Source organism: Lichenostomus cassidix, chromosome 2, assembly GCF_008360975.1.
Source record: "Lichenostomus cassidix isolate B80296 chromosome 2, HeHo_3.0, whole genome shotgun sequence".
NCBI classification, from domain to species: domain Eukaryota; kingdom Metazoa; phylum Chordata; class Aves; order Passeriformes; family Meliphagidae; genus Lichenostomus; species Lichenostomus cassidix.
The window spans coordinates 51,851,975-51,879,139 of record NC_139482.1 but is presented as its reverse complement, the minus strand read 5'-3'; the positions used below and the strand labels follow the sequence as shown (position 1 = coordinate 51,879,139).

The window sequence follows — 27,165 nt, the reverse complement described above, 5'->3', positions numbered from 1 at the left end:
CGGTCCCGCCCCGCCCCCTCGGCCGGCGCGTGCTGCCCGCAGCCTCCGCGAGCGCGCGGCAGCGGCCGGAGGGAGCGCGGGCCGGGACGGGCAGGGACGGGCCGGGACGGGCAGGGACGGGCAGGGACGGACAGGGACAGCGGGAGCGGGAGGAGAAGGGGAAGACAGGAGAAGAGAGGAGAAGAAGAAGCCATCCCCCCGCCGAGGGAGAAGCCCCGCGCCATGAGTCCCGAAGAGAAGCCGCCGCCCGGTCGCTCCCGCGGTGACCGGCCGCCGCCGCCAGCCCAGCCCGCAGCCGGGCGATCCCGGCGGCGGGGCGGGCTCCTGGCGGAGATCCGCACGCCCATCCGCACGGAGCCCTTCCAGGAGCGGTACAGCCTCAGCCCCGGCCGGGAGCTCGGCAGGTGAGCGCTGCCCCGGGCGGCGGGGGAAGGAGCGGGCCGGGGGTTGTGGCGTTCCTCTCGGGGGTCCCGGCCGGGGCAGAGCCGCGTCCAGGGCATCCAGGGGCATCCAGCGGAGGCTCTGCCCGCTCTGTGCCAGCTCCCAGGGCGTGCCCGTGGCGTTCGCTCGGCTGAAGAGGGTGCTGGGAGACAGCTGTACCCCGCAGCTCTCTGTCCATGCTCCGGCTGAACAAGTCATCCTCGGCTCCCAGCCTTGCGGATCTGGCTGGGAAGATGCTGTGGTGTTCCCTGGGAGCCCGTGTGCAGTAGTGCTTATTGCTCTAGATTACCATTGGAGAGGGAAACCTGCCCAATTCTTTTTTTTTTTTTTAATGTATTTATTGTTTCCTCGAACTTTGTTAGCTGTGACACGCGGAAAAACAACTTTAGACTCGTTTGGGGTAGCATATGTTTGAGAACAATCCAATGACAGAACTTTTCAAAAAGTTAAAAAGCTGGTTAAAATATTGGGTTTGAAAGTGATTCCACATGTAAGGTTTAGCCCATGTATAATTTCAACACCTGACTGATAGAAAGCAAGGTTTTGGGGAAAAAAGCCTCATTAAAAGTTTTTTGCATCTTGAGAACTACAAAAATGGAATTTCAGCACCACAGAACAAATATTTTTGTCTGAAATTCTTTCACTTCATATTAGAAGAGTGATAGTATTCTTAGAATTACACATGCTTCATCCAAAGAATGTTTTGATAAAAAAGATTAGGTAAGTACCACAGGATATATGGAACAATATCGTCCTCAATGTATATTCTATTGCAAGTTATGCTAGCTATGTAACTCAGTTTATACAGCAGCAAAACCAACCCCTTTGAAGCTAAATTTCAAGACAAATGTAGCTGCTGTAAGTACCTCTAACAAATACTTAGGTTGCCTAGGTGTTATCGTAATGCTCACTTAGTAACGCTGATGTACCAGTAGAATAATACCTCTTTAAACATAGTGGTCTAAAGCATTCACATAGAAAGTGGGTGGGAGAAGAATCCCATGGAGTGAGAAAGCTTTTTCTAGCTTGTTGTGACCACAATGTCCAAGGCCTGGAGACTGAAGTTAACTAAATGTAGGCTACAAATCAGCCTAAATTCTAAGAAACAGTCCAAAAGGTGTAGGAGCAGTGTAGCACAGTATGTCCTAGTATCGCTGCTGTTTTGGTTTGGGATTGTTTTGTTTGGGTTTTTTTTAATTTGAAGTTCAGATGACTTCAGAAAATATTTTGCAGTTCTTCCATGGAATCAGCATTTCTGTCAGAGCTGGGTGATAGTCATTGGCCTAATCAGAACATGGAATAGATGAAGGTTCCTTCTGGAACAAAAAAGTACAACTGAGATGATTTGCTTTGCACTAGGATTTAAGTACTGCTGCAAGTCTTAGTCTGCAGTTTAAACAAGTAAATATCAGCATAGGTTTTTGTGTGGAATATTTTTTGATCAGAACTATATTTAAGGATGACCTTCACATGAAGGTTGCGATTTTGCACCTGTAGTTAAAATGAGTTAAGTGGCGGTTCTAAGTGTTTGTCTTGGTTTTGTGCAGCAGTTGCACATATTTTTGGTTCAGGCTATCTTTATCTCTCCTCAACTTCACAAGTGTTTTCACTATCTTCTCTTTTAGAATATAGAAATCTCTACATTTGAATGTATGTGCTTGGTTTTTTATTCAACAATTTTGGATGTATTTTACTGCATTTTGGTCTTTAGAAAGTGGATACTTCAGCTCAAGTACTCCTAATAAAGACTATCTTTTGCCAACTCTTTGACAAAACATAGGTGGAAAGTCTCTCTGCCACTTATTACTATCATTTTATTGATAACGTATTAACACAAATTGTTTCACTTTTATATGTTCATAAATTGTGTAATTCCCTACTTATGGGTAGAGTTTGTCTTTACAAAGAACAAATTACACCCAAGTATGGCAGGTTTTTGTCTCAGATGAAAAGCCGTCCTTGTGCACACAACATAATTATCCTAGAATTAAGATTTGGTAGACAAAAGTTTATACACTCTGTATTTGTCCATCCCATTTCCCAGAACTAGGGAAATAGTTTAAAAGCTGAACTTCAGGTAGGTTTGAGAATAGCAACATTCATATGGATTGTGTTTAAAACTGAGAGCAGGGAGAAAAAAGAGAGTAGATCTATCACCTTTTCTGAGATCAGGGCTGCTGCGTGAGCTCAGCAGGTTTGTGTGGTCTTTGGCCTCCCATTCTCAGTCAACACATATGTGTTGAACTTCCCATGGCACTTGGACCCTCTGTTTTCTGTTCCGTGGTCCCTTGCAGTTGGAGGAGGTGGAAAGAAAGGGGAACATGGCAAAATGTTAAGGCAAATGTACAAACTACATGTTACAAAATGTAGTTTGTAAAGCATTGTAGCTGGGGAGAGAGGTATGAGGGCTCTGGCCACTAGTGGCAAGTTAGGGAGCAAAAATCCTGGGGGAAGCAGTCCTGAGAGGCATGGATGAGCCTTGGAGGAACTTGATCACAATGTCACCAGAGGGACTTGGATGCAAACCCATAGGAAGTCAGGCTTCATTGTTTCTGCTCACAGGAGAAAAAGCTGCTTTCCAAATGTAGAGCTTGTGTGCTTCAGAAGGTGCTGCCTTGTTCAGTAGCTGAACAGGCATTTCCAAGTCTTTTGAAACACAGCTGTTGGGAAAGCCAGGTTCATTTGGGAAAAATATCAAAAACTTCATTATAATGGCCACTCGGGAAAGGAAATTATTGCAAGTTCCTTAGGATGACATGGAAATAAAAGTTTTTAAATGAAATTATTTAATATTGGTCCAGTATTCACAGCCTTAATAATTTTACTGTTCTCAGAATCAGAATATCTTCACACAAATCTTTGCTTGCATGAGGTTTGAAATCAAACTTACCTCTGAAGACTGCTTTAAAGGTGCCACTTCTCATCACCTCGCTCAGACTTAAATGTTTTCAGACAGTGCTAGTGTGAGTTGGGTTAGTTTGAAGTAGTGTAACCTTTGCAGAGGACAAGACACAAATTGCTTAACTCTTCCCCTTACCATTTGTGCTTAAGTCATAATTGTACTGTAAAATGGGGAACAATACATTTTCTACTACCAAGAGCTTCCTTAAAGAGTCTACATTAATTATATTTAGTTGCTTTGCTTGTTTTCCTCAAGAAAAAAACTCCTAATCGCAGGCAAAGTATTACTAGGCTATTAATTCTTCAGCTTGTTGATAGAACATCACACTCCTTTTCGTATGTGAAACAAGCCATGCACATATTGGAAGTCATAATTTGTGTACAGAAAAAAATACTCTTTATTCTAGAGCTGGGTTAGAGGAAGGTGTAGGTGACTGGTCTGTCTTTCTTCTGGAAGGTAACAGTCATCTTAAATGATTGATCCAAAATAAATTAACTTCTAGTGAAATGTGTGCACACATGTAAATATGTCCAGTGCAATTCAGTTGTTTCTCCTCATTCCTGTTTTTTTGTTAAAGCATACAAGCTCATTCTCCACCCAAAGGTAAGAATAAGAAACATTGTAATCATCCGAGACTGAAATATTCTTTGTTGCTGTCTAGTGACCTGGCTGTAGTTTCCTGTGCAAATAATGCATGTCTTGGATATTTTATTTTTTTCCCCCCAAAAGGACAACTCTGGCATGTGCTTTTATTTCTCAGGTAGCTTTCAGTAATATGTGTCCTAGCAGTAGATGACACTTGTACCATTTTGTGCAGTCTGTCCTCACACTGCTGTCCTCAGCTGCAGATGGGGTGAAATAGCTGTGGAACTAAGCAAAAGTGGAAAAGAGGTGAAAATGAAGAGTTGCAAGTAGTTGGTTTCGCCATTTGAGAATAAATTTATGTAAGTAAATTATTCATGAACATCAGAAATGGAATCCCTGCGCTTTGTTGTTTGGAAACCCAAAATTGTCAGTGGGGGGAAAAACCACACTTTGCAAAAATGTTTGATATGAGTTACATAATAAACTGCATACAGTATTGTGGATCTCAGAAAAGTTTTTTTCTGAATTTTATAAAAAGTAAGTATCGTCACAGGAAGAAGTTAATCCTGCATTTGTTACAGTGACAGTGCTTTATATGTCAGTTTAAAAATAAGGTTAGTTATTTTAAAATATTTAGTTAAGTTTAGTTATTTTTACATATTATAAATATATTAGTAATGTTAGTTCTCTGTTGTTCTGAACCTAGGACAGCAAAAATTAATTGGTGTGACATAAATGTTCCTGCTTATCTGATTTGACATTTGATTTGTGATTTGACAATTTTCCTTTGAGCTATAATGTGTGCCTAATGAAACAATGCAAATCCTGTTGGCAATCTGAAAAGATGACATTGAGTTTCTTTTTAATCCGATATTATTTATCTTAAATAATAATTCTTGAATTACACTCTTATGAGGACTCAGAACTACTTACAATTTTCTATTCTTTTCTCCCTCCAAAGCACTTTTATTTGTGATGGGATGTCTGGTAGTCTGTTTTCAACTTGGGAAATGCTCATTAAGATTTTCATCTCAAAATTATTCTTCCTTCCATGCAATGTTCTCACTGCTAGCTTTTCTCAATGCACTAAAGTAGCAATGATGTGATCTAACACTATTTTATATACTTTTTTATAGTAAGTTCTGAAAAGCAGGATTTTAAGAAAAGCAAAGATGAGAAGTATGCAATGTATACTTCATAAGAAAGCTTGTCTTATCTGTCTTATCTACTATTCTGTCTCAATCAAAAAGAAATTCTTTAAAATTTATCTTTTGGCTTAACCGTATAGTGGATGCTATCTTTGGATCTTAGCTCTGAAATTTTCTCAGATTTGAATCTAGATCACTGCACAGTAATTAGTTCTACTGGTTATAAACATCAGGTTTGTCAAGTTTGATCTTTTTGGGGATTGTATTCAGAAAAGATGAGTTCTAACAGGCAGTAGTTATAATAGCTCTAATTATAGGCATAACCATAAGGAATCTGGGCAGGATTCTTGGTCTGAAACAATTTCGAATTAGTATTTGTCAGCCAGCTGAACTCCCGTATAACCTGTCCTTTGAATTACGTCACCTATCAGGCTTCTGGCCAGCTCAGCTAAACAGGACATGCGTGGCCACACACAGTGGTGGCTCTTGCTATTTCTTGCTGCTTCATGAATACTGTTTTATTTCTGTAGTGACTAATGCACAGGGAATCGGCAACATTGGTTCTCATTAGGCTAATTAACTTGTTTCCAGATAGATTTTATACGTAATTCAAAACAGCACAGTACTTGAAAGCTGTATTACAGAGATTTCAAACTTTTGTAAGCCACTTTCTCTAGGTCTTTCCTGGTGCTAGAATTAAAAGCTTTTGACTGCTCTAAGGCAACATTCAAGAGGAAGTACACAGTGCATTCAGAGTTTCTATAAGGAAAACAGAGAAGGCTGAACCCAAGCAGGGACCTAGATTAATTGCAGTAAAGCTTAGTATCTATCAGGTATTTAAATAACTTGCTGTTAAAAGGCTTCTCAATTTATTTTTATATGTTGTTTTTGATTTTTGACAACATAGTTACCAGTCAATTTTTTTTTCTTGTGATGTTTTTGGTGCAAAAAATTTGAACAAGTACCCTAACACTTTTGATAAATGCATAGCTTTCTATTGTACATTAATTTTTTGCAACAAAATTATCTTGATGCATTTACAAACCTTGATCGTTTTGTCTTCATGTATATATTAGTAATTAAGAACTTTCTCCCAAAAAGTTAGATTCAAGACACTGAAAGCATATTCTTACTGTCGGTCTACCTTCACCGGACATCTGGCCTGTGCTGTGATCTAGTCTTAATATATACTGTGCTGTAGATAATGTGGGCTTATGCAAAATATTATTCCTAGAGGAATAACTGTGGCTGTATCAGTGGTTACAAGTCCAATTATTTTATTGAGATTGCCTAGCAAATACCAACTTTGTGGGTGCTTATTTGACTTTATTCATTTGGACTGTGTGATTTTGAAACAAATGCCTATTAAAAGCAAGCCGACCACAACTTTGTTTAGCAGTTACATTTCACGGATAGCAGTCTTCTGCCAATAGACTGGGAGAATGAAAACTTTGACACGAGCTGAAGTAGTTAATTCTGTGAACTTCAGCTTGGAGATGGGAGAGTCAAAATCCATTGTAATCGTATTCCAAAAGAGATGAGGACTATTATATTGGTTTCAGCAACACTACAAGAAGTAAAGAACCAAAATAAAGATCTCCAAGCTATTCTTGCAGCTTTATAAGAAAATGTTTACATATAAATAAAAAAGGGTAGTTTTGATGGTCATTATACCTGTGTGGTAAGAGCTAAAGTAAGATGACTTCAAAGTGTGAGAATTCATCATTGCATTAGTGATAGGTAGCAATTAAAATACCTTTTCAGTCTAAAAATCAACACTGTGTGAATGGAACTAAGTGAAGCAGGTGGTGTGGGACTCTTGCAGGGAAGTTTAGAGCAGCCACTTCTGCCAAAGTGCTGTGGGGGAAGTGGGGTGACGCAAGCAGTGCAGTGTGGTGTGAGCTGGCCTGGTGCATCATCAGGTGTGTGTTCTGCCGAGGTGACGCTCATTAATGTGGGCTAAGCACCATGCTCAGCTCTCTCGGCTCTCAGTGTTCCTATTCACCTTGGCATGGCTGCAAAAATTGTGCTACAAAGCTCGTTGTTAGTCAAGCTGCTTAATTGTATTTAAATTATCCATGTTCCTTGTGCTTAGTCTTGCTGTATAAGTAAGGGATTTTGAGAACTATAAAACAATCAGAAAACTCTGGCTGTTGTCATTTGAGACATGCCATGGAGAAAATACAAAGTGTCAACTTGGAAAATGCAGAGTCTGCATATTGCATGGCAAATGGAGCAGGATTCAATGAGAGTGATGTTACCTTGGATACGGTGGGATACTTGAAAAAACAATAACTGGGTTACTGTGAGGTAGCCAGAGAAAACATAAATTGCTTACTTGTACATTTTCATTTTGCCAGCTTTTTTAATTAAAGTTTTGAGGATAACATAATCTTGGGAACTAGCACAGCTTGTTTATTCTGTATTTTTGAAAACCAGGTTGAATTGATTGGATTTTTTTAATTCCTTATGTTTCATGGAGGTCATTTTACGTTTGAGCTGGTGTGTTTCTAACTTTTGAACAAAGGGATCATCACTCAGCAAGGCAACTTTCTAAATTTTGATTGAATCTTAAATGTACCCATTAATAGTGATTTGGTTCAGGTTTCCTGAAACGTTAATTTATAAAGGCAGTGTCACTAAGGAATGTAAAACTAAATTCTTATTTAATTTCAGGGGAAAATTTGCAGTGGTGAAGAAGTGTATCCAGAAAGACACTGAAAGAGAGTTTGCAGCAAAATTCATGAGAAAAAGAAGAAAAGGCCAAGACTGTCGGATGGAAATAATCCATGAAATCGCCGTCCTTGAGCTGGCACAATGCAACCTTTGGGTCATTAACTTGCATGAAGTTTATGAAACTGCAACAGAGATGATTTTAGTCCTGGAATAGTAAGTATTAGTAATAATTCCTGAATAACTTTCTGCAGTATTTGCTTAGAACTAATAATGTAAAAGTACTGTGTCAATGTGAATCATGTAAAAGGTTTTATTGCTTGCCTGTTACCCTTGCTTAACTTAAAGAAGAATTGCTAAGAAAATAATTATTACAAGAAGTTATGTGCAGTCTCATAACTACTTCAGATTGTAACAAATTTCTCTAATTATGTAGTATCTTTCAAAGCTGAACTATAATTTATGTAGTTAAAACATCTTTAATGAAATATGAACTCTGTACAGTCCCTGCCTGTAAAAGAGGAAGAGGAAAGAAGCAATCAGTATCTGTTCAAGAACTGAAGTTTATTTCATTGACCATGGCAAAGATGGGAGGAAATCTGTTATGGTTTTCTTACCAGTTATAAAAAAGGTATTGAAAGCTTACTAAACCAGTATCTTTTTGGGGAAAGAAAGAGAGGAGGAGGATTGAGACCTAGAGTAGTTTCTTTCAAAGGACACTTGACTCTACATTTGTCTGTGTGGTTTTCTCCAGCTGAGTTTGTCCAGGTGGGTATTCCTGCAGCTGTTGTGACTGTTCATCTCATATGCAAATGCTTTTATACCAAGGCACCTAACTAGGTTCCAAGATGCAGCCAAATGCTTGTTGCTACTGAACTCTTAAGCTCTATGGGTTTTAACTAACTAGGAGAGGAACAATGGGGCTCAATAGTTCAGAAGTAACCTGTCTGCTAAGATAAATCTAGTTTGTGCGGCTCTTCTCTTACTTGATAGCAAAAAAGAAATGTTGAGAAATCTTGTGTCCTAATCACATCTGATTTAGAAGTCAAAAGAAACTGTGTCTTTAAAGTTCAGTGAAATAGAATGAGACTGTGTCTCCTAAGGCAAAATTCCTTCTAGAATACATTTCTTAAACTTCACTGTGCCTTTAATGAAGTCATGATATATGAAATATTCAAGTATCTTTTATGATACATAGATGTGACAGAGCTTCTGGGGTTTTAAGTGCTGTAACTGGAGACTCATAATACCTGCTCTAAACACTAGCAGAAGTTTAAACTAAAATACAGCTTAATTTTCTAGATCCCATAGGATTTAATATGAGCAGTGGAATCTAAATGAGCAATTAGTTTTGTGATTATTTCAATGCAAAATTCCCAGTTTTCTTTTAGAACTCAACTTTCTTACAGATGCAAAACTTTTAATCTGAAGTATTAGCTAAGTTGTTCAGTAATTAGCAAAATTATTTGGCTTATATGCATCAAACAGTCATACCTTGTTTCAGATAAATAGCTGTGTGCTGGAGTTGAAAATTACAAAAACAGTCTTTCCCTGACTTCAGCAAGTATGTCTGGATGCTTCTTTAATGTCAACATGTTCCAGAGACATGTTGCAACAAAACAGGTATGAATGTTAGTGAATTTCTGACATTCTGTATGCAGAGGATTAAAGAACATACCTAGACTGCAAGCTTCTCTAGGGCATTTCAGTTTCTATTAAGCTTGATGGTCTGTGTGGCAGATCTTTATCTCCTGAAGAAGAAAAACAACAAATACTTAATTCTTGGCCACTAACTTCATCTGCTGAGGTTTTAAACTTTCTTGTCTTGATGTAGAATTTGTCCTAAGGGCTGAGGATTTTGCCTTCAGGAAGTGTTTTGCCTTCAGGAAGAGAAATATTAATGTTACATGGAGGGTTGTCTTTCAAGCACTATCAATTTTTGGCAGAAAAAGAACTTAAAATTGGCCACTGTTAATAAGTGTTGAGCTGTGGGAAGCAAGGAGGCATTACAGTGTTGGCTTCAGCTGTAGCATAACAAATTGGGGCTGTCTGCATCCACCCTCACAACAGTCTCTGATTTTAGTTTGCTGTCATAAGACCTCAATCAGGGTATTTTAATCAGGGTATTTCAGAGTTGAAGGGGTAATTAAGTCTGAAGGAGTAACAGATAAAGCCTGAAATTGATCTGTGTGTCAGTTATGTTTCTGTATTTCACTGAAAATTGAATGAATGAAAAGAACATAAAATTTTGCTGAAAAAGGTAGAGATAAAGTCGGGGAAACTTGACATTCAGATATAAAAGGAAAAAACGGATTTGATAACTTTTGGGCTTGATACCTATATGCAACCTACCTGTCATCTTTCAATTTCTTTGGAAAGACCAGTAGAGCATCTGATGCTTAAGAACTAGTGGTTTTTTATAAGTGTTCATCATCATGTTTTTACACATCTGTTCAAGGGACAAATGATATTTGTGGGTCAGATGTTACAGAAACCTGTAAGTGCAACTTCAAAAATCTTAGTCATTAATATTATGTTGTGAAGAGCCTCAAAACTGAGCCAGGGCCTTGTGTAAATACAGTAGACTTTTGTTATGCTTGCTTTAAAAAAAGGAAGAAATTGTCTTTATCATCTTGAAGGCACAATTAGTATTTATTTGATGTGCTGGATGAAGTGTTTTTTCACCTGTAGTTATTTGAACCTGGATAATGTTATGGACTTATATGACCATTAATATTAATGGACATATATAGTCTTGGACATGATTTATTGTCTTGCTTATTGGAGGTGTGACTAGTTAAAACAAGAGTCTGCTGGCAGGAAATGACCCATTGGGCATGGGATTCAACAGACAGAACTTGAAGCAAACCCACTGTAATAACAAATAACTGTGCTCTTCCAATGTTTGCATCTTGTCTATTAGAGTAGCAAGTGAAGTTGTTCTAGTTAGCAGTCTCAAATCAAGACTGGAGGTCTTAAAAAAGTTTTAGGGGAAAACTTCTCAAATTATCTGTTACCCTTTGTGTTTCATTCAGTTCTTGGGCTGCCCTACTGGAAAGGTGAAGGCAAAATAATTAAAGCATTTGTCTGAGAACCGAGAACTTTTAAGACCAGTATCTACAGCTTAATGCACTTGGATGCTTCTCTTCCAATGTCCTCTCATCTGTTATGGATTTGCAGTTTTCTCTGGCTTTGGGGACATCGATATGTTATGGTAGCCTTACATTGGAAAAATTGCCTGTAAGTGAACTTACTATCCAATGGTATGCCTAGCCAAGGGAAAGAGGTATGGCTGTCAGCAGCAGCGAGCCTGAATCTTTGCTGGTAATGTTACAACCACTGTGGTGTGAGCAGCTTGTACTATAAGCTCCATGTACAGAAAGTAGATGACTTTCCATTATCTTGCAAAGCTAATCCTTTCAATAATGACTTTTGACAGTAGAAGATTCAGGAAGTAATTTTTTGTCCACTTCAGACTGTATATAACTCAGTGTTGAAGTGTATTTTAGGAATTCGTCTACATATCGGTACTCTGGTGATTTGTACTTCTGGGTCCTTCAGAACACTAACTTAATGTCTGATCCATTAAAGCTGGGGGAATGGTTCACTTCTTCAGGTGCCCTGAAATAGGTTTGTTCAATCTTTATCTAATGATAAGGTAAACTACTGTGTTAGTATCTCATAAGTGCACTTGAAAGAAGTTTAATGCTGAATTTTGTACAGTTCATTGTTAAGATACATTTCAAAGAAGATAAGTAGTCTCCATTTAATCTAAAGTCAACATAATTGTAACAAAGATTAGTGCTCCAGACTTCCAAATTACTTTTAGTTCATTTATACTGCATAGTATTGATGAAGAGCAGTTGGATTTCACTTGAAACTAGAGAAGTTAACAGCACAGTAGTACTTTGATAAATAAATTAAAATAGCTAAAGAATTATGACTGCCATAGCTTTCAAGTTTGGAAAGAATTCCTGTGTCTCACATTTTTTCATACACTTAGCTAAGGCAGGGTGTACTACAGAAATAATGCATTCTAAGTAACACTGGATTTCAAAATGTTTTACTATTAAATATATCCTTATCAATCTATTTTTTCAGATTAAGATGGCTTGTTTTCCTAAAAACTTTGTTTTCCTAAGGATAATGCTTTACTTTTATCCCCTAAGAACATTTTCTGACTAGGTGTGTGGGGAGTGCCCAGTCATTTGCTAAGTTATATTTCATAATGACAGTTAGAAAAACTACATTTTGATGAAAAATAGGTAAATATTATTAACACCAGAGAACTCCTGGCCTGCATGTATACAGAAATCATAACAGTGACATGCCTATGATACTTTCCTAGCAGGTATTTTGATCCCTTCTATGGTTAGATTTTTTTTTCCCTGAAATCTAGATTTTGTATCTATGATACAAAATAGCTGAGTTGAAAGTATTGTTAAAGAGCTTGGCAAAACTTGGCATAAGTGTGCAGGACAGTCTTCCAACCACTTGTGACTGGCTTGGCTCACATCTTCCTGACTGTTTTGCTTAAGGGAATCAATTAAGCTTACTCCACAGCATCACTACACAAAATGGTCTTGCAGTATTGAGTTTCCATGTGTTCTTGCACAGGGTTGCTGGTTACTTGTTTGAATGTGGTAATTTTTGGACAGAATGAATTGTCCAGAAATAGTTGTTCCATCAGCATCCTAAATAGAAAAGTTGAGATCAAAAACCAAAGCACTGCATGTGAAGTCACCTTCCCATGTGAAACTATTTTGTAAAGCCAAGTGTCTACGGTAGCTAGGAATGGTTACTGTGTCTCATAAGTCATGAAGTGGGTGTGCTTGTGTAAGGACTGTATTTGCATGTCTCACCCTTAAAAATGCTGATGAACCCAGGCATCTTCAGAAGTATTGGGAGGGACTTAAATACTTTAAAATAAAGTGAACGGATCAAGGGTTTTCTACTCTCCTGTCGGTAGCATTGTCTCTTGATTTCACTGATGGGACATTGCTTCAACTTTTATTGAGTTGACTTTTAACACCTATAATTCAGAGTTCTTTAAGTGTAATATTAAAATTCTAGGTAGCTTACATTTTAGCACTGGTGCCTACCTCAGTTTTAATTAAGTTACACTAATAAACAAATTGTAACAGATGCCTGCCAAGTAGGCATCAAGTATAGCAAACAGGACTTCATAAGGCCCCCCCCACCCTCAACTTACACTGGTTTTTCAGCTGAGTCTGTTAAAAGTAAAGTGTGATCCCATGTTTTGGGTATAAATCTGATCTCACAGAATTAAATAGCAGAAGTGTTTTTTCCCTTTTTGAAGTGGCAGAGCTGTACCAGCAAAATCTCAGGGTTATTGCTATAAAACATATTGTGTTAGTAATTTTGGTAGTAGATCTTAGCGCTGTACCTGCATTTTAATGCACTGATACAAGGAATTAAATCACTCTTCAAGTAACATTTTATGGCATTCTTAAAGCAGTAAGTTTAATTTATGGGTTGCAGTAGATATTTTTCTTATTCCTATCTGGAAGATCCAATTGATGTTGCTTTTTCAAGGAATTTGGTTCAGGATATTAGAATACACTAAACCATGTTCATTTTAAAAATGTCAATAATATCTGAATATTGTCCAAAGCTGAAATATTACTGTTTCCATAAATTAAATAAAAATGGACTGAAGAAAGATGCAATAGTGTCAGACATATGAAATCTTTCAAAAGTAATTAAAGTATTAATATTCCTTTGAAAAACTCATTTTATTCTTGAGCGCCATCGTCTTTGATACAGAATGAATAAAAATAATTATTTATAGGGTTTTTTTTGAAAGAAAATCTTAGTTTAATAAATCAAATTGTAGTGCTGTACCAGTCAGCCAGCATATAGAACAGAAGTGTAAAACTCTTTAGAAAAAGTTAAGATTTAACCTTCTTTTAATTTTTTTTTTCTTTTTTGGTAAGACAATCTGCAGGGAAAATTTAAAATAATAGCAGTGAGAATACCTTGGAGGGCAAAAAACTTTTTTAAATCCATGAGGCTTTTGAAAGTACTAGGACTGTAGCAACAAAGTTAGTATAAGCAAAATGAAAATTTGAGTGTATTTAATTGTTCTTTTTCTGGGGGTATGCAGTTTAAATACACCATTTTTGTAGAACTCTCATTTGCTGTTATATTCATGTTGAATGTACCTGGCTGTCTTCAGGATAGCCTAGGCAATACAATTCAATGGAAAAAAGCTAGCAAAGGCAGAGTAGATGGGTATGCATCAAAAAAGATTATTGCTTGTGCAAAGTCATGTTTGCATGTCACAGTTTGGTGTCACTGGAGAGGATTCTGTCCTCGAGGGTTTCACCACCTTTCCCTAAGGGGTGATTATAGAATTTCATGCAGAACAAAGGATGTATGTGCTGATTCCACAGTAGTAGTTCAACAATCCATATGCAAAGTGGGCCCATTCTAACAGTCTTATGACCATTCTTGTTTTAACATGGAGCTTCTGTCCAGTTTATTTTACTTTTGATGCTACGGGGTTATATTGTAAAACAATTTTAGTTCTCTACAGCCATTGCTATACAGAGCATGTGGCTTCAGAGTACTTTAAAAAAATTAATTCATATCTAGTTATTTTTGTATTTTTTGTTATTGTTATTTGTTTAAACATATGTAAACAAAAGAGGAGGCAAGCTGAGAGCTAAAATTTTCAGAGCTATTTTTAGATGAAAGAAGTTTAGACACATAATGCATCCCTGTATGCCAGAGACTTCATAAACAATTCAGTTGTAGACTTTACATTTATTCTTTTGAGTACGTGCAAAGTGTTTTGAGGAGGATGGGAGGTGGGGCTGCTTTGCTCTATGCTTCAAGACTTGCCTTGACCAAATTTACATGTAGTTTCATAGCAATGGCAAGAGGCACATCTTTTATGAAAACACTGGCCTCAAACAAATGTGACATTCATCTCAAAGTGAAGTCAGTAGTATTTCAAAAGAAGTCCCCAAAGTATCTGTACTATTCATATTCTCTAACCTAAATGACTAAAATCTTCGCTTCTCTCCAAAGCTGCCTTACTGCAGAGAACATTTCCAAGGCTGTAAAAGCTTGCCAAATGTCTTAATAACTGAAAATATTATGAGTGGATTATACCTCCTGCTGATCTTGCCTATACAAAAAAAAAAATAGTGCTAATAGAGTCAAATGGGTGCTATAATTTAGTCCTTGAACTAACAATATTCCTACTGTTCCACAGTGCTGCTGGAGGTGAAATCTTTGACCAGTGTGTGGCTGAAAGAGAGGAGGCCTTCAAAGAAAAAGATGTCAAACGACTTATGAAGCAGATATTAGAAGGAGTTTCATTCTTGCACAGAAACAATGTCGTTCATCTTGACTTAAAGGTAAGATTGGTGCTGTATTTTTCTTATTGATTTCTGATCTGTTGACTTTCTTTCTGGCAATATGTCACAATAATGCCAATTTGCAATTAACACAATTTTACCTCATTATACCTTGAATGATAAAATTAAACTTTTGGGGTAGAGTAGCCACCAGGTCTACAAGCCTTTTGGGGGATTTCTGTGATTATGTTAAATATAAACTTCATTTGATTAAGTGAAATGTAATGAATTCAAAAGTCAATTTGCCTTGCATCTTAAATTGCAAATGAGTGCTTTGCATAAGACCTGACTCATTTCTACAGTGCAGTAAAGGTGTCTGTGTATTATATGGCCATTGAGAAATAGGTTTGTTTTTTGAATTGACTTGAGTTTTAATGAAGGTGGCAGTGACACTGGTGGGATAAAGTGTAATGTTTCAGAATGAAATGTTCATACAGGACTGGTAAATTAATGAGTTAGGTACATTTATAGCATTTTCTTCTCTTTGTTTCCCAGTTACTGTAAAACACAATTTAAATGTCTGTCATTTGCTGCCAAACAGTTGGCCAACACCCTATTGGTATACAAATTATCACAATTTACTGAAATAAGTATTTTTTCTTATTGAAAAATAGGTTTGGCCTAAATCAAGTGAAAAGTACAGTTGCCATCATATGAAAGCTTACAGTCAAGAAGGGAGTTGTAACAGGGATCCAGAAAACTATCCTCTCCCATTGGCAACAAGCAATTTTCTTTAGCTTCTGTACATGCACAGATATGGAAGATGCAACTGTATCTCATTGGGCCTTTGAACTAGTGTAAAAAGTAACTTGCATTACATTTTTTAAAATTCTTTTAACATGTCCTATTCTCATATTTACCAAGTACGTTGTAAGCTGCTCCATGTTTGTTCTGTTGCTGAGATCCTTACTTAGACTTAGTTGTGTTTTGGCACTGTTACAAACCTACCAGTAGATTCCAGTAACAAGCTGTATGTATTTAATATATAACTTAGCACGTCATGAACCATTTGTCAGCTAAAGCAGATGAATCATATTTGCACACAAATATGTCACCTGCCTGGTTTTCCAACCATTTATTCAAATTATATGTGGAATTCTTTAAAATTTTGATTGAGTCATGCACACAAAATATTAATAATTGTACTAAAATAATTAATGAAAATTTTTAGCAAGTGATGTGAGAATAAGTATTCAAAAAGACTAAAAATGAGCAGGTAGAATTCCTCAAAGTTCCAGTATGCTTAAACAAGATACTCAGTGTCTCTACAATGATTGGCCATAGAATTTCCTTGAAACAAAGTGAGTAAAATTAAAATGTCCTGTGTGGACAGTATATATTTGTACATATTTGTAGTTAAAGTTGTGGTATTCTGTAGCACCAGCAGCTGGATAGATGTAACTGGAAACGTGCTGTGTTTTATTGACCTACAGTCCTTATTTGCAAAAGCAGACTTGATTGATGTCTGATGTTGCTTACAGTTTTTGTCCAGAAAAATCTTACTTAGAAAGTTTTCAACTTGTCAGAAAACTTATGCTATAACACGGAGCATGTGCAGTTCTCACTGAAAAATCCAGCATTGTTTTGCTGCCTTACGAAAGTTCATTAGCAGAACAAATTGTCTAGTGATTTGGGTTAATTAACATGTTTATACATTACTACAGTGTGCAATGTGTGTTTAAAAGTGGATCTAAATAGGAGTCCTACTTGCAGTGTGATGACTTTCATGATATATAAAAATATCAGTCTTTTGCAAAATAAGGTTTATGGAAGTCTTCAGAGAACTGGCAAATAAAAATTATGGAAATGGTAGAATTAAAAAACATGACTTGCAAAGATTAATTGATCCACACGCTTTGCAAGACTTTAAAAAAAACGCCCATTTTTGACAGAACTCAAAAAGTTGTGTGCTGGCTTTGACTGGATATATATTAACCCACCATCGTCCTCTTCTGTTGTATCATATGTCTCATGCTGCTTTACCTTGCAGCTTAAAGCACTGTGGAATTTACTAAGTATTTTGTTTGTGATGACATTTGGAAGACTTCTGTATGCTTACTGCTGTTATGCAAGGTGTTTGCCAATAGCAAAGTTTACAAATTCTTGCTAAATTTTTTTTTTGTGCTATTAGTTTCATCTTTGTGTCTCTAAAGATTTCAATTTCATTTATCTGTTACAAATTCCTTTGGAAAGGTCCATCCAATTTTGCATATGTTGCACCTTCAGAAAAGTCAAATTCTACATCCAGAAGAAGAATTTAAATCCAAGTGGTTGTCAGTATGTAATTGTCAGTTTAATATTTATATTATAAATCTAATGAACCAGATCTATGTTACTGACAACTACCTTGCTTTAGCTTCACTTTGTCCCCTTAATACCTACATGATTTTTCCTGAGACCAAACACTGCAGAAAGAAATGGGCTATTTTGATGTGGCTTAGCAAGGTTGTCACCTGGTCATTTCTTTCCAAAAGCACAGTTCTGCTGAAAGATGGTTGAAACATGTCTTGTTTTTAATAGCAAAATACAATTACGTAGTCCAGCTTTGACCTGGAGAAAGAATAAATATAATGCTACCAAGTGCAAATTAATTATCACTTGACAGTATTGTGTTGATGCTATTTAATTTGCAGGGTGTGCATAGATTGTAGTCAGGAGTCTTTAATCTCTTAATGGTGCTTAAAAGCTGCAGAGTAAGGGAACTCTCCTTTCCCTGTGCTCTCATTTGCTGTTTGACTTAATCTTGAACTGGTGTTTGGTAAAAGCTTAAGGTAGTTGAGAATGGAAGAGAATTTAAGAAGGCATGGGGGCTGAGGAAGAAGATATGGGGGTCATTTACTTTTTTTTTAGAATCAGCCTAGTTTAGTATCTTTAGATATAATGCAGCTGGGGTATCCCACCCAGTCTTTTTTTCTGGTTTCTGCCCTTTATTTCTTGGATAATTCCTGTCTTCAGGGATTTGAGAGGTTTTGAGTATTATATAATTAGGTAACCTGCAACATTAATGAAGTTAGGTAAGGTGAGGCATTGATTAGTTTAAAAACCTGACCTTTGTTATGTGTCCTTAGTCCTTACGTATGTTCTTGATGCCAGCTAAAGATACAAGAAGAGGATCTAAATGGAACCTTTAAGCCTTGCTGCAGTAGAGGGGGAGGGAGGTTTTCAAATGTTGCCATTTGATGGTTTTCATCAGTAATTCTGATAGTGCTTGAGGGTAAAAGAGAAAGGCCCTTTTTAGAATGGCCACCAAGAGAGCCTCCAGCCTGCATCTCTCCTACCTTCATGGGCTGACTGGCATTACGCAAACCTAGATGTATTCTAGCAGAGTAAACCCAAAAGAGAAACACCATTACAGATATGAGGAAATTATCTTCCTTTTTTGAAAGTTTGAGAGTAACAGTGTCAAGCTGAAAGCTATGGCTTTTTTAAGGTTTCATGCTGGTGTTTAGGCTGTCACTTCACATGAATCGCATAATGGTTCCTTAAAATAAGAAAACGACTGGTATGTTAAGAATTGATTTAGAGTTATGACTCAGTTCATACTGTAGACAGGGATCTTTTCTGCATAGGTATGTTTTGCATAACAAGATTTTTTTTAAAAAGATAAAAACTACTTCTGGCAATTGCTTTATCTACTAAAATATTAAAATACAGGGCTGAAGCGTTTCACAAAACTTTTCCATTAAAAAGTTCTTTTCCTTTAAATATAGAGAACAAATACTTTTCTCATGCTTTTAATTTGCCTCTTCACAACATCACTAAATTTCTCACTGGGAGGAACATCTGAGAGGCTAATGAGGAAGGCATGGTCAGCTTTTTTGTATGTTTGCTTTTCTAATATAAATAGAGAATAACAAATCTGAACTATAAAGAATATGGTAATGTACAGCTCCAAAAGCCTTTGTACAGCCACCAGATCCCAGTCTGTAAAGAAAATTAAGAAAGAGCTGTACAAACAGAAAATAGATTGACATCATCATGGAGTTAGTTTGAAATAACACAGTTTAACTTTGCAGGAATCAAAAAACTTGACTATATTTAGGTCTTGCAGTGAGGAGGATTGGCCCAAGTTTTTTAAAATGTTCTTCCCAGGTTTACTTTTTTGTTCAAAAGCAAGGCTGCCCTTGTGAGAGCATGTCTTCATGAGTAACTATGGGGATAGCGGACAGAAAAGCTCTGTGCTTAGGGAAGAAGTATAAATGTTTGTGTTACCCCAGCTGGATTGTCAGTCAGTGGTTGCTTTGTTGTTCTTACTCTTTTGTTCTCCTCCCTTTTCAACCACCCTGATGCAAGATGATCCAGCTTCCCAATAAAGACTTCTGCACTTTCATGGAACTTGTGCTCACTAGAGGCATGAATGCAATGTCAATTGTCAGTGCCACCATTTGGGGAAGTTAATGATAAAACCCAGTGTGATCACTGGCCTGGGGGTAAGGAGGGTCAAATCTTTTTTTTTTTTTTTTTTTGACAATGATATGCTTCAGTTGCAAAAAATGTAAGATCTGTTAGCTAAAGATAGTTTTCAAGTTTTTTTTTAATTGAGCTTGCATTTAAAATAGTAAGGAACTTCTTAATGACCACAAAGGTGCTTTGAAGGAAGACAGCCAAAATCTAGTGACGTCAGCTCAAACAAGTATATCCAAAGGTGATGCTGTTAAAAACCTGTTTTTCAGGCTGCTGTATTTTTTTCAAACTGTTCTTCAGTTAGTGCTCTGTAATACAGTTGTTTGTACTTTGAACAGGATTCAGGTTGGTTGCAACAGACCTTCTGTAAACAGATGCAGTCAAAAGAGTTTTGTGTGTTCAAGGTTTTTAAAGTGATTGGGTGTTTTTGGACACCCTTCAACAGGAGGTATTTTACACCATCTGTTGGAAGAATTGAGGGAAGAGGAGTGTGGAGGTACTTATATGCTATTGTTAAATGAGAGCTATTGGCATGTATTTCCAATGTGTTCTAAGCTAACCAAGGTTTGATTCTCAGTTCTAAATTGAAAATCCTGCCACTCCTTGTAGCCTATGTGTCTCTTCAAAATCACCTTGGGGGAAATACAAAAATGATCCTGGGTATCATACGTGTTATGGGAGACATTGTTGCTACTCATGGTCTAAAATAATTATGCAATAAGATGTCATAGACATTAGATTTGGGTGATCCCAAAAGTCTTCCCCTCTTGTTTTTCAGCCCCAAAATATTCTGCTAACCAGTAAGTCTCCTCTGGGAGACATTAAGATAGTAGATTTTGGCCTTTCGAGAATAATGAAGAGCAGTGAGGAACTAAGAGAAATCATGGGAACTCCAGAATACGTAGGTAAGTTGTTACTATAGGAGTGATGAATAGTCCAGACTTCTGGGGAGCGAAAAGAGAATTTGGAGCATGCCAGACTGGCTGTGTAGTTACTGTGTTGCAAGACCAAGTTATTACTTGGACGTGGTACTGCTGTCAAAGGTACAACTGGCAAGTCTTGCCAGGCTAATGAACTATGATTGTGTGCTTGTGTTGAAGATGAAGACATACTTTAGATGATTCTTACCAACAGTGATAACAAGTATTACTTGGATTAACAGTTTAAATTCACATACTCAGTCTCTGAATACAATATTTTATCCAGTGTATGTTTTCTATATTTTTTTAAAAGCCCAAACCACTCTAGGCCTTGAAAATATACTTGAAAATATCTTTACGTTGTGTGGTATATCTTCATAGTTATGGGTTACAGTGCTGGAACATGCAATATTGGATATTTCTGGTTTTTTCTGCAAGAAATTTGTAAACAGTTTCCTTAATTGGGAAGACTGGCCTGGCTTCTGAAGATGACAGTAAAAGGAAAACATTTTTTTATACTTAAAAACAGTGAACAACAGAAACCACTTAAATAATCTGAACAGAAATATCTTGATTTCAAAAGACTGTCATGCTTCAAATGGCTTATCTTAAATTTTACGACATGATCATTATTGCATTATTTACCTATAATGTAATGTCTGCATATGACAAAACCCACTTTTTTTTTCCCTGAATAGCTCCTGAAATTCTCAGTTATGACCCAATCAGTACAGCAACTGACATGTGGTAAGTTGAACATTATAGCTTTACTGAAAAGGGTTGTTCTTCGGGATTTTTGTTTGTTTGCTTTTAAGAAAAAAAGGCAAATTAAAAAACTGTTTTTCTGGTTTTTATTTTTAATTTAGGAGCATTGGAGTATTGGCATATGTTATGCTGACAGGGATATCACCTTTCTTGGGGGATGATAAACAAGAAACATTCTTAAATATATCTCAAATGAACGTAAGTTACTCTGGAGAGGACTTTGACCTTGTATCAGAGTCTGCTGTGGATTTCATCAAAACTCTGCTGGTTAAGAAACCTGAGTAAGTAAAAGACATGATTGTATATGCTAATATGTCAGACTGACTTAAATACAGCAAGTGCTAGTGTTTTCATTTTTAAAGTATAAGGGGACTTTGATTTCATTGTGCTATTACTTTTCATATATATGAAAAGAGAATTCCTCCATTTCCATCCAAGCTTGTATATTCCAAATGTGTCCAAGTGTTAGTAATTAAAACTCAAATTACTTTCAGAAAACTGTATGAACTGTAGCTTGTAGCAGTGAAGAGTACACTCACTCTTCTTGCAGGTACTTTGCTGAAGTCTTTTATATGAACTGAGTTTTGAGTCCTTAATTTTGGAGGGGTTGGTAGAGAACCTTGCCCTTTCCTGGTTCATAAGTATACTTTTCTCAGTGGGCAGTGAATTGGAAATTCCAGGCTCCCAAATAGAATAGGTGTTTTGTGTGGAACTTCACCAGTTCTTCATGGGACATGTCAGCTATTGAAATTGCCTACTGCTTATCTATGGGATTACTTGAAGAATGTAAAGGTTGGATAATTTTTCTGTATATAAAAAGAAAATCTGTATAAACTTTGAAAGTTGGTTGGCAACATGGAAGTGTAAACTCATAATTAGGGATCTATGAATTCCTTTATTTTAAATGCTAGGAGTTAATCTTCTTGAACTGCTGTGGTCTTTTTTGGTAAAAGATAGCTGTCAGTTCTTTTTTTTTTTTTTCAATTTTATCTGCCTTTAATATAGTCATATCCTTGGAATAATTTGTAGGGATCTCTTCTGCAAGGTGCTGGATTTTGAAGTCATTTGGACATTTATTTTAATTCCTTCTTTCCTCTGCAGGGACCGAGCAACTGCTGAAGAATGTCTTCAACATCCATGGTTAGAACAAAGTGATAATCCTGCTTGCAGGGCCTGGAATCAGAGTACAGAAGGGGAAACCAGTGATGCCATCCAGAACGATGCAGATTCTGCCTCTGAAAAATCAGTAGACGCTGAGAAGACCAGAGAGGAAGAATCAATAGTGACAGAAGAACTAATTGTAGTGGCTTCATATACACTGGGACAATGTAGGCAGTCAGAAAAAGAAAAAGTAACTGAGCAGAAAGCCATTTCCAAACGATTTAAATTTGAGGAACCATTACTGCAGGAAATACCAGGAGAATTCATTTACTGAACTGTGTGGAGCATCATAGCTATAACTGGAAGGCAGTTTTTTCTACTAAACAAAAGTATTCTAGCCAAGTGAATTTCTGATATGCAATAAATGCTCTAGATAAAAGAAAGTGTTGATAAATGGCATACAACAAAAATGTGCCAAGTTCTTATTTTCATGGAACAGATAAACAAGATTTCAAGTGACTTACAGGAATTTAACAAAGATGATAAGCTTATTTTTGTTTTTTATTTCTGGTTTTTTGTTGTTGTTGTTGATTGGTAACAGAGTTTTCGTTAATTGTTCCGGTGTTCTTGAGAAGTTGACACTGGAAGTGTTTCGGTGACAGGTATCAATAGGATTATTTTAGGATATGTTTTGGCATTTAATGCAAATATATAATGCTGGGTTTTCCTCAAATGCCACCTGACTTCAGCAGAACTATCTGCTGATATAAAACTTGTATGAGAGGAGAATTTGATCACCTGGTTTGACATACAGATTTCAAAATCATGCTCTGTGTGTTTCTTTGTTTACATCAGGTCAGAGACCAGATTCCTCTGGGGTGTAGCTGAACAGTGAGCTGAGCTTCTCTAGGCAGAGATGCATGTGCCCCACTGGTAAAGAAATCTGTACTAGAGATATGTCTAATTTGGGAGCACAGTAAAATCCTGCTCCTGAGGGTGGTGTATCTGCTTCTTTCAGTCACTTGTGAGCCAGCAGAGATTGTTCCCTTCCCCTCCTGTGTTGGGTGAGATGTGCCAGTAGAATCCAGCTCAGTGTGGCCACACAATGCTGATGAGAGGAAAAATGAACGACAGAGTCTAATGTAGCTCCTCTAAAGTCATTGAAGTTCTCTCCACTTACTTCATGTTAGGTTAGACAGTTGGTCCACCTAATCAGCCCTTGATTCCACCTCCCCCAGAACCCAGCTGGGGTTTTACTGGGAGCATGGGGTCATTTCTGCCTTCTTTCTGTTCCTCTAACTGCTGCTTTAAGTCAGAAAGGAGCATCCTTAGGGTAAATTGCATTACCTTGTTCAATATAGCCGTCAGATGAGGAAGAAGATACTGCTTCTTCTGAAACAATGAAGCACAGCTCGTGCCTCCTGCTTCCTGATTACTCTCCCTTAGACACTTGGAAAAACAGCATGTTATGTGACGGGGCAGGGTGAGATAAGGGAGCAGTCTGGATGGGTAATAGTTCTCAATGGACGCAGTCCCTCAGAGGACAAAGTTGGCACCAACTGGGCATCAAAACTGAGTGGTTTTTGCAATGTGGAGATCTGAGGATCTTGGACTGAGTCCTAGTTTTCTAAGAAATCTTTCATATTGATGCTGTTCCAAAGTTTAATTTTTATGTTATTGAAGTTTAGTACTATTATATTGCATACTGTTAACTATTCAACTATTTATTTGGTTTCCTTATGCTGTTCCTTTATAATAAACTCTGACAAAACTTTTCTTGCTATAAAACAGTGAATAGAAACTCTTAAGCTAGTTTTTCCCTTTTTTTCCATGTTGGTACACACTTTTCTAATTTCAAAGGTATCAAATGTTCTTACTCCATTTAGTGAGCAGGAGTTTAGGGCTTACTGCTAATGTCACAGCTCCTCCTTCACACAAAAGTTAAATGGTTTACTAATAAGACCAGCAGAACTGGGGTGATCTGATCAGCATGGCTGAAAAGGTGGAGAAAAAGCACTAGTACAGAAGAAAGATGAACCAAAAGCAGTGGGGCAATGAATGTTTTCCATAAGGCTTCATTGCCAGAGGTTGGGTTGCCTTTACTTCAAGCCACATCAGGGAAATTGCACCTAATTTAAACTGTTCTATCAGGCCTTTTCCCCTATGGAATTACACATTGAGTATTTGTGTAGGTACGCCAGCTTCTCATTCCTCAAAGATGTTCATATAAGAAACATCTAGTAGTGCTCGGAATTGAGTTTGGACGTGTTTAATATTGTAATGCAGAGATGCCTTTCATGCTCTAGAGAAAGGAATCAGTTGCTGGACAGCTCTGGCTGGCCCTCAGCAGGAGAATCTTTGAGCTAACAGCATGTCTGTGTTATCTGGGTGTTTCTGGAGGCAGACAGGAGCTGACCCTACCTACAATGCTTATCTGTTTCAGTCTTGTTAGGCAGGACAGTACTTTCATGGGCATCTTTCTTTTACTGTCCAGTCATTTGCCCAAGACAATTTTCTTGGGTGAGGGGACATTGATTCATGAAATTCTGTGCAAGATTACAATTTCTCCCATCTTCCATCATTGTCATTTTGACTTTTTTTCCCCCTACATCCATGCTTGCTTTTTTTACCAAGTTGAGCAGAGCAGTGATGTTGAAGCATGTTCACATCCCACCGTTAAAAAACAATGTTTCCAATGTCGCACACATAAATGTTTAAAAACTCCTGGTTGCCCCCAGCAAACTCTTTGAGGGAGGTATACCCATTTCACTTCCTCTTTGTAACCACAGATCATCTCACATGGAGACTGGTACTAATGGAAAAGAGTGCTGAGCAGTATACATTTTGTCATATATATACTGTTTTTAATGTATGACAGTGAAGCTTAACATGTATACATGAAATAGATACTTATTACAAGGCCAGCTTCTCTTGAATTGGCTGCTTTGAGATTTCCAGTGGGCTGCATTTCTGTTTAACTTCTTGTGCCTTAAGGTGGTTTTATACAGTGTTTTTAAACGTCATTAAGAATTTGTATAAAGTTGCAAAAGTTAAATAGTGTAAGTTATAAACAAGGCATCTTAGATTCACCCTATAACGGAAAATGTTCCATAACATTTAACTGCAGGACTATCAGCCACACCCACACTTGAGGCTGTTGCTGTTCCATAATGAGTGTGGGTGAAGCTGCAAACAAGGTGTTCTTACCCTGAGCTTTAGGAAGGGGCTGTTGCAGTCAGCGTTCTTGAGGAGCTCAGTTACTATGGAAGTGACACACCAGTAAGACTGGGAACAAACCATGAGCTGTGAGGAACAGCTGGTTTTCTGCAGCTCCATGAATACTGGAGACTGTGTGTATGTACACAGGTCATCTGGGAAAAGCTGGAGTTGGTGGGGAAGGGGCTATTGTGGAGAAAGAATCAGCTCCTTGGACCTTATGGGAAATGCTCTCCCGGTCCCTGCTCTCTGGACTGAGCACATGCTGGCTGCCTTTGTAGCATGGGGAGCATGGCTGCTGTTTGCTCAGATGCAGGATGCTGAAGGAATGGGGAAGGGCAGATGTTTCTAGAGAGTTGTTATCTATGGTTCTGATCAAAGAGCCATGAACTGTATCAATACGAGGGGTAGGTCCGGGCCTAGGCTTCCCTTTCAGTTGTTGGAATAAATAGCAAAGTCCTAATGAAAACCACAGCCTTGTCTCCTCTTGTTGCTATTTTCACCCCTTTAAGGGAGAGGCTTATAGATTTTATAGTCATTAAATTAAATGTTCTACAAAATAATATTTTTCTTTTTGTCCAAAGTGGAATTCGCATTGTGATTTGTCTCATTTGTCACATTTTCGTTTGCAGGTCCCTAAATACAAAAGAGTGAATTCCAGCTTGTGATCTACCCCATGAGTCTTGAGAGCTGTTAGGTCACAAATGCAAACAAAAATTCACTGCCCATTCTCCACTGGTGGTGGTCATAAGGGATGGGGAGGGAGGTGGGCCTTGCACCAAGTTACTCCATAGTTTAAGATCCCTCTTGAATATTTCAAGTGTTGTTCCTGGAAGACAGTTCAACATTTTAAGGAAATAGTGCCAGTTCATTGTACTTCTGATAAGGTGTTTACTGTTTCAGGAACTTTACAATAAATGAAATTTTGTTTTCTGAACAGATTATGGCTCTTTTGTTCTTTGTGCTTTGGGAAACGCCCTTTAGTATGACTACTGATATTTTAGTTTTCCTGAATCACACATTGGTTCAAATTGTGCAGCAAATATAAAATGCACCAATAGTCTTTTCCACATGAAAGCATTATGCTTCCACTGTAGAGTTCTTCACAATACAGATGTTGAATTAAGCTGTCATTAGGATTAATAAATACAGTCAGGAAAAAAAAGTACAGATGGGTGTGATAAAAATCTCTCCTAATTAAGAAAAGGTTAGGATTCGTCTAAGTGAAGGAGAGCATTAGGACAAGAAGTTACTGCAAAATTAGGAGAGGAAACAGAACTACTTGAAGGGTTTATCTTTTTTTCCTGTAAACACAGAGACTTAATTACATTGAGTCTTTTCTTGCTTGTGCAAGTAGAATCACAGCTAAGCTGGTGATGCATTGAAATCAGTGTAGCCCATCTCTTCAATTAATTCGTAATGCCAGCATACAGACTGAATTACACAGGTGACTTTTAACTAATCCTCACAGGGAAACCTGAGCTTCTGGGCAATCTCTTACCATCTGCCACCTTCCAGTGGCACCTTGTGAGATCCAGCTGGTCTGGCTGCTGGATGGTGGACCTTACCAAACAAAGAGAGGCAAAGATCACCTTTCTGAAGGTCCTTTGCTCCTAAATCTT

At 37.6% G+C, this 27,165-nt stretch overlaps 2 protein-coding genes across 3 annotated transcripts in view; one reads left to right on the top strand and one right to left on the bottom strand.

Moving 5' to 3' along the window:
* The first annotated feature begins 52 nt into the window (after positions 1-52).
* STK17A (serine/threonine kinase 17a) lies at positions 53-26,482 on the top strand. The gene is made up of 7 exons (XM_085051550.1): positions 53-404; positions 7,753-7,965; positions 14,993-15,137; positions 20,320-20,446; positions 21,160-21,208; positions 21,328-21,507; positions 22,328-26,482. The coding sequence occupies exons 1-7, from the start codon at positions 223-225 to the stop codon at positions 22,659-22,661; spliced, it is 1,230 nt and encodes a 409-aa protein (XP_084907676.1). The 5' UTR covers positions 53-222; the 3' UTR covers positions 22,662-26,482.
* Positions 22,191-27,165, bottom strand: part of COA1 (cytochrome c oxidase assembly factor 1) — a 61,438-nt gene continuing 56,463 nt past the window's right edge. For both annotated transcript variants that reach the window (XR_014849865.1, XM_085051558.1), the window contains one exon: positions 22,191-27,165. Coding sequence is in view for 1 of the 2 variants with exons in the window: in XM_085051558.1 (XP_084907684.1) it covers position 27,165 (1 nt within the window). In the remaining variant the exon portion in view is untranslated.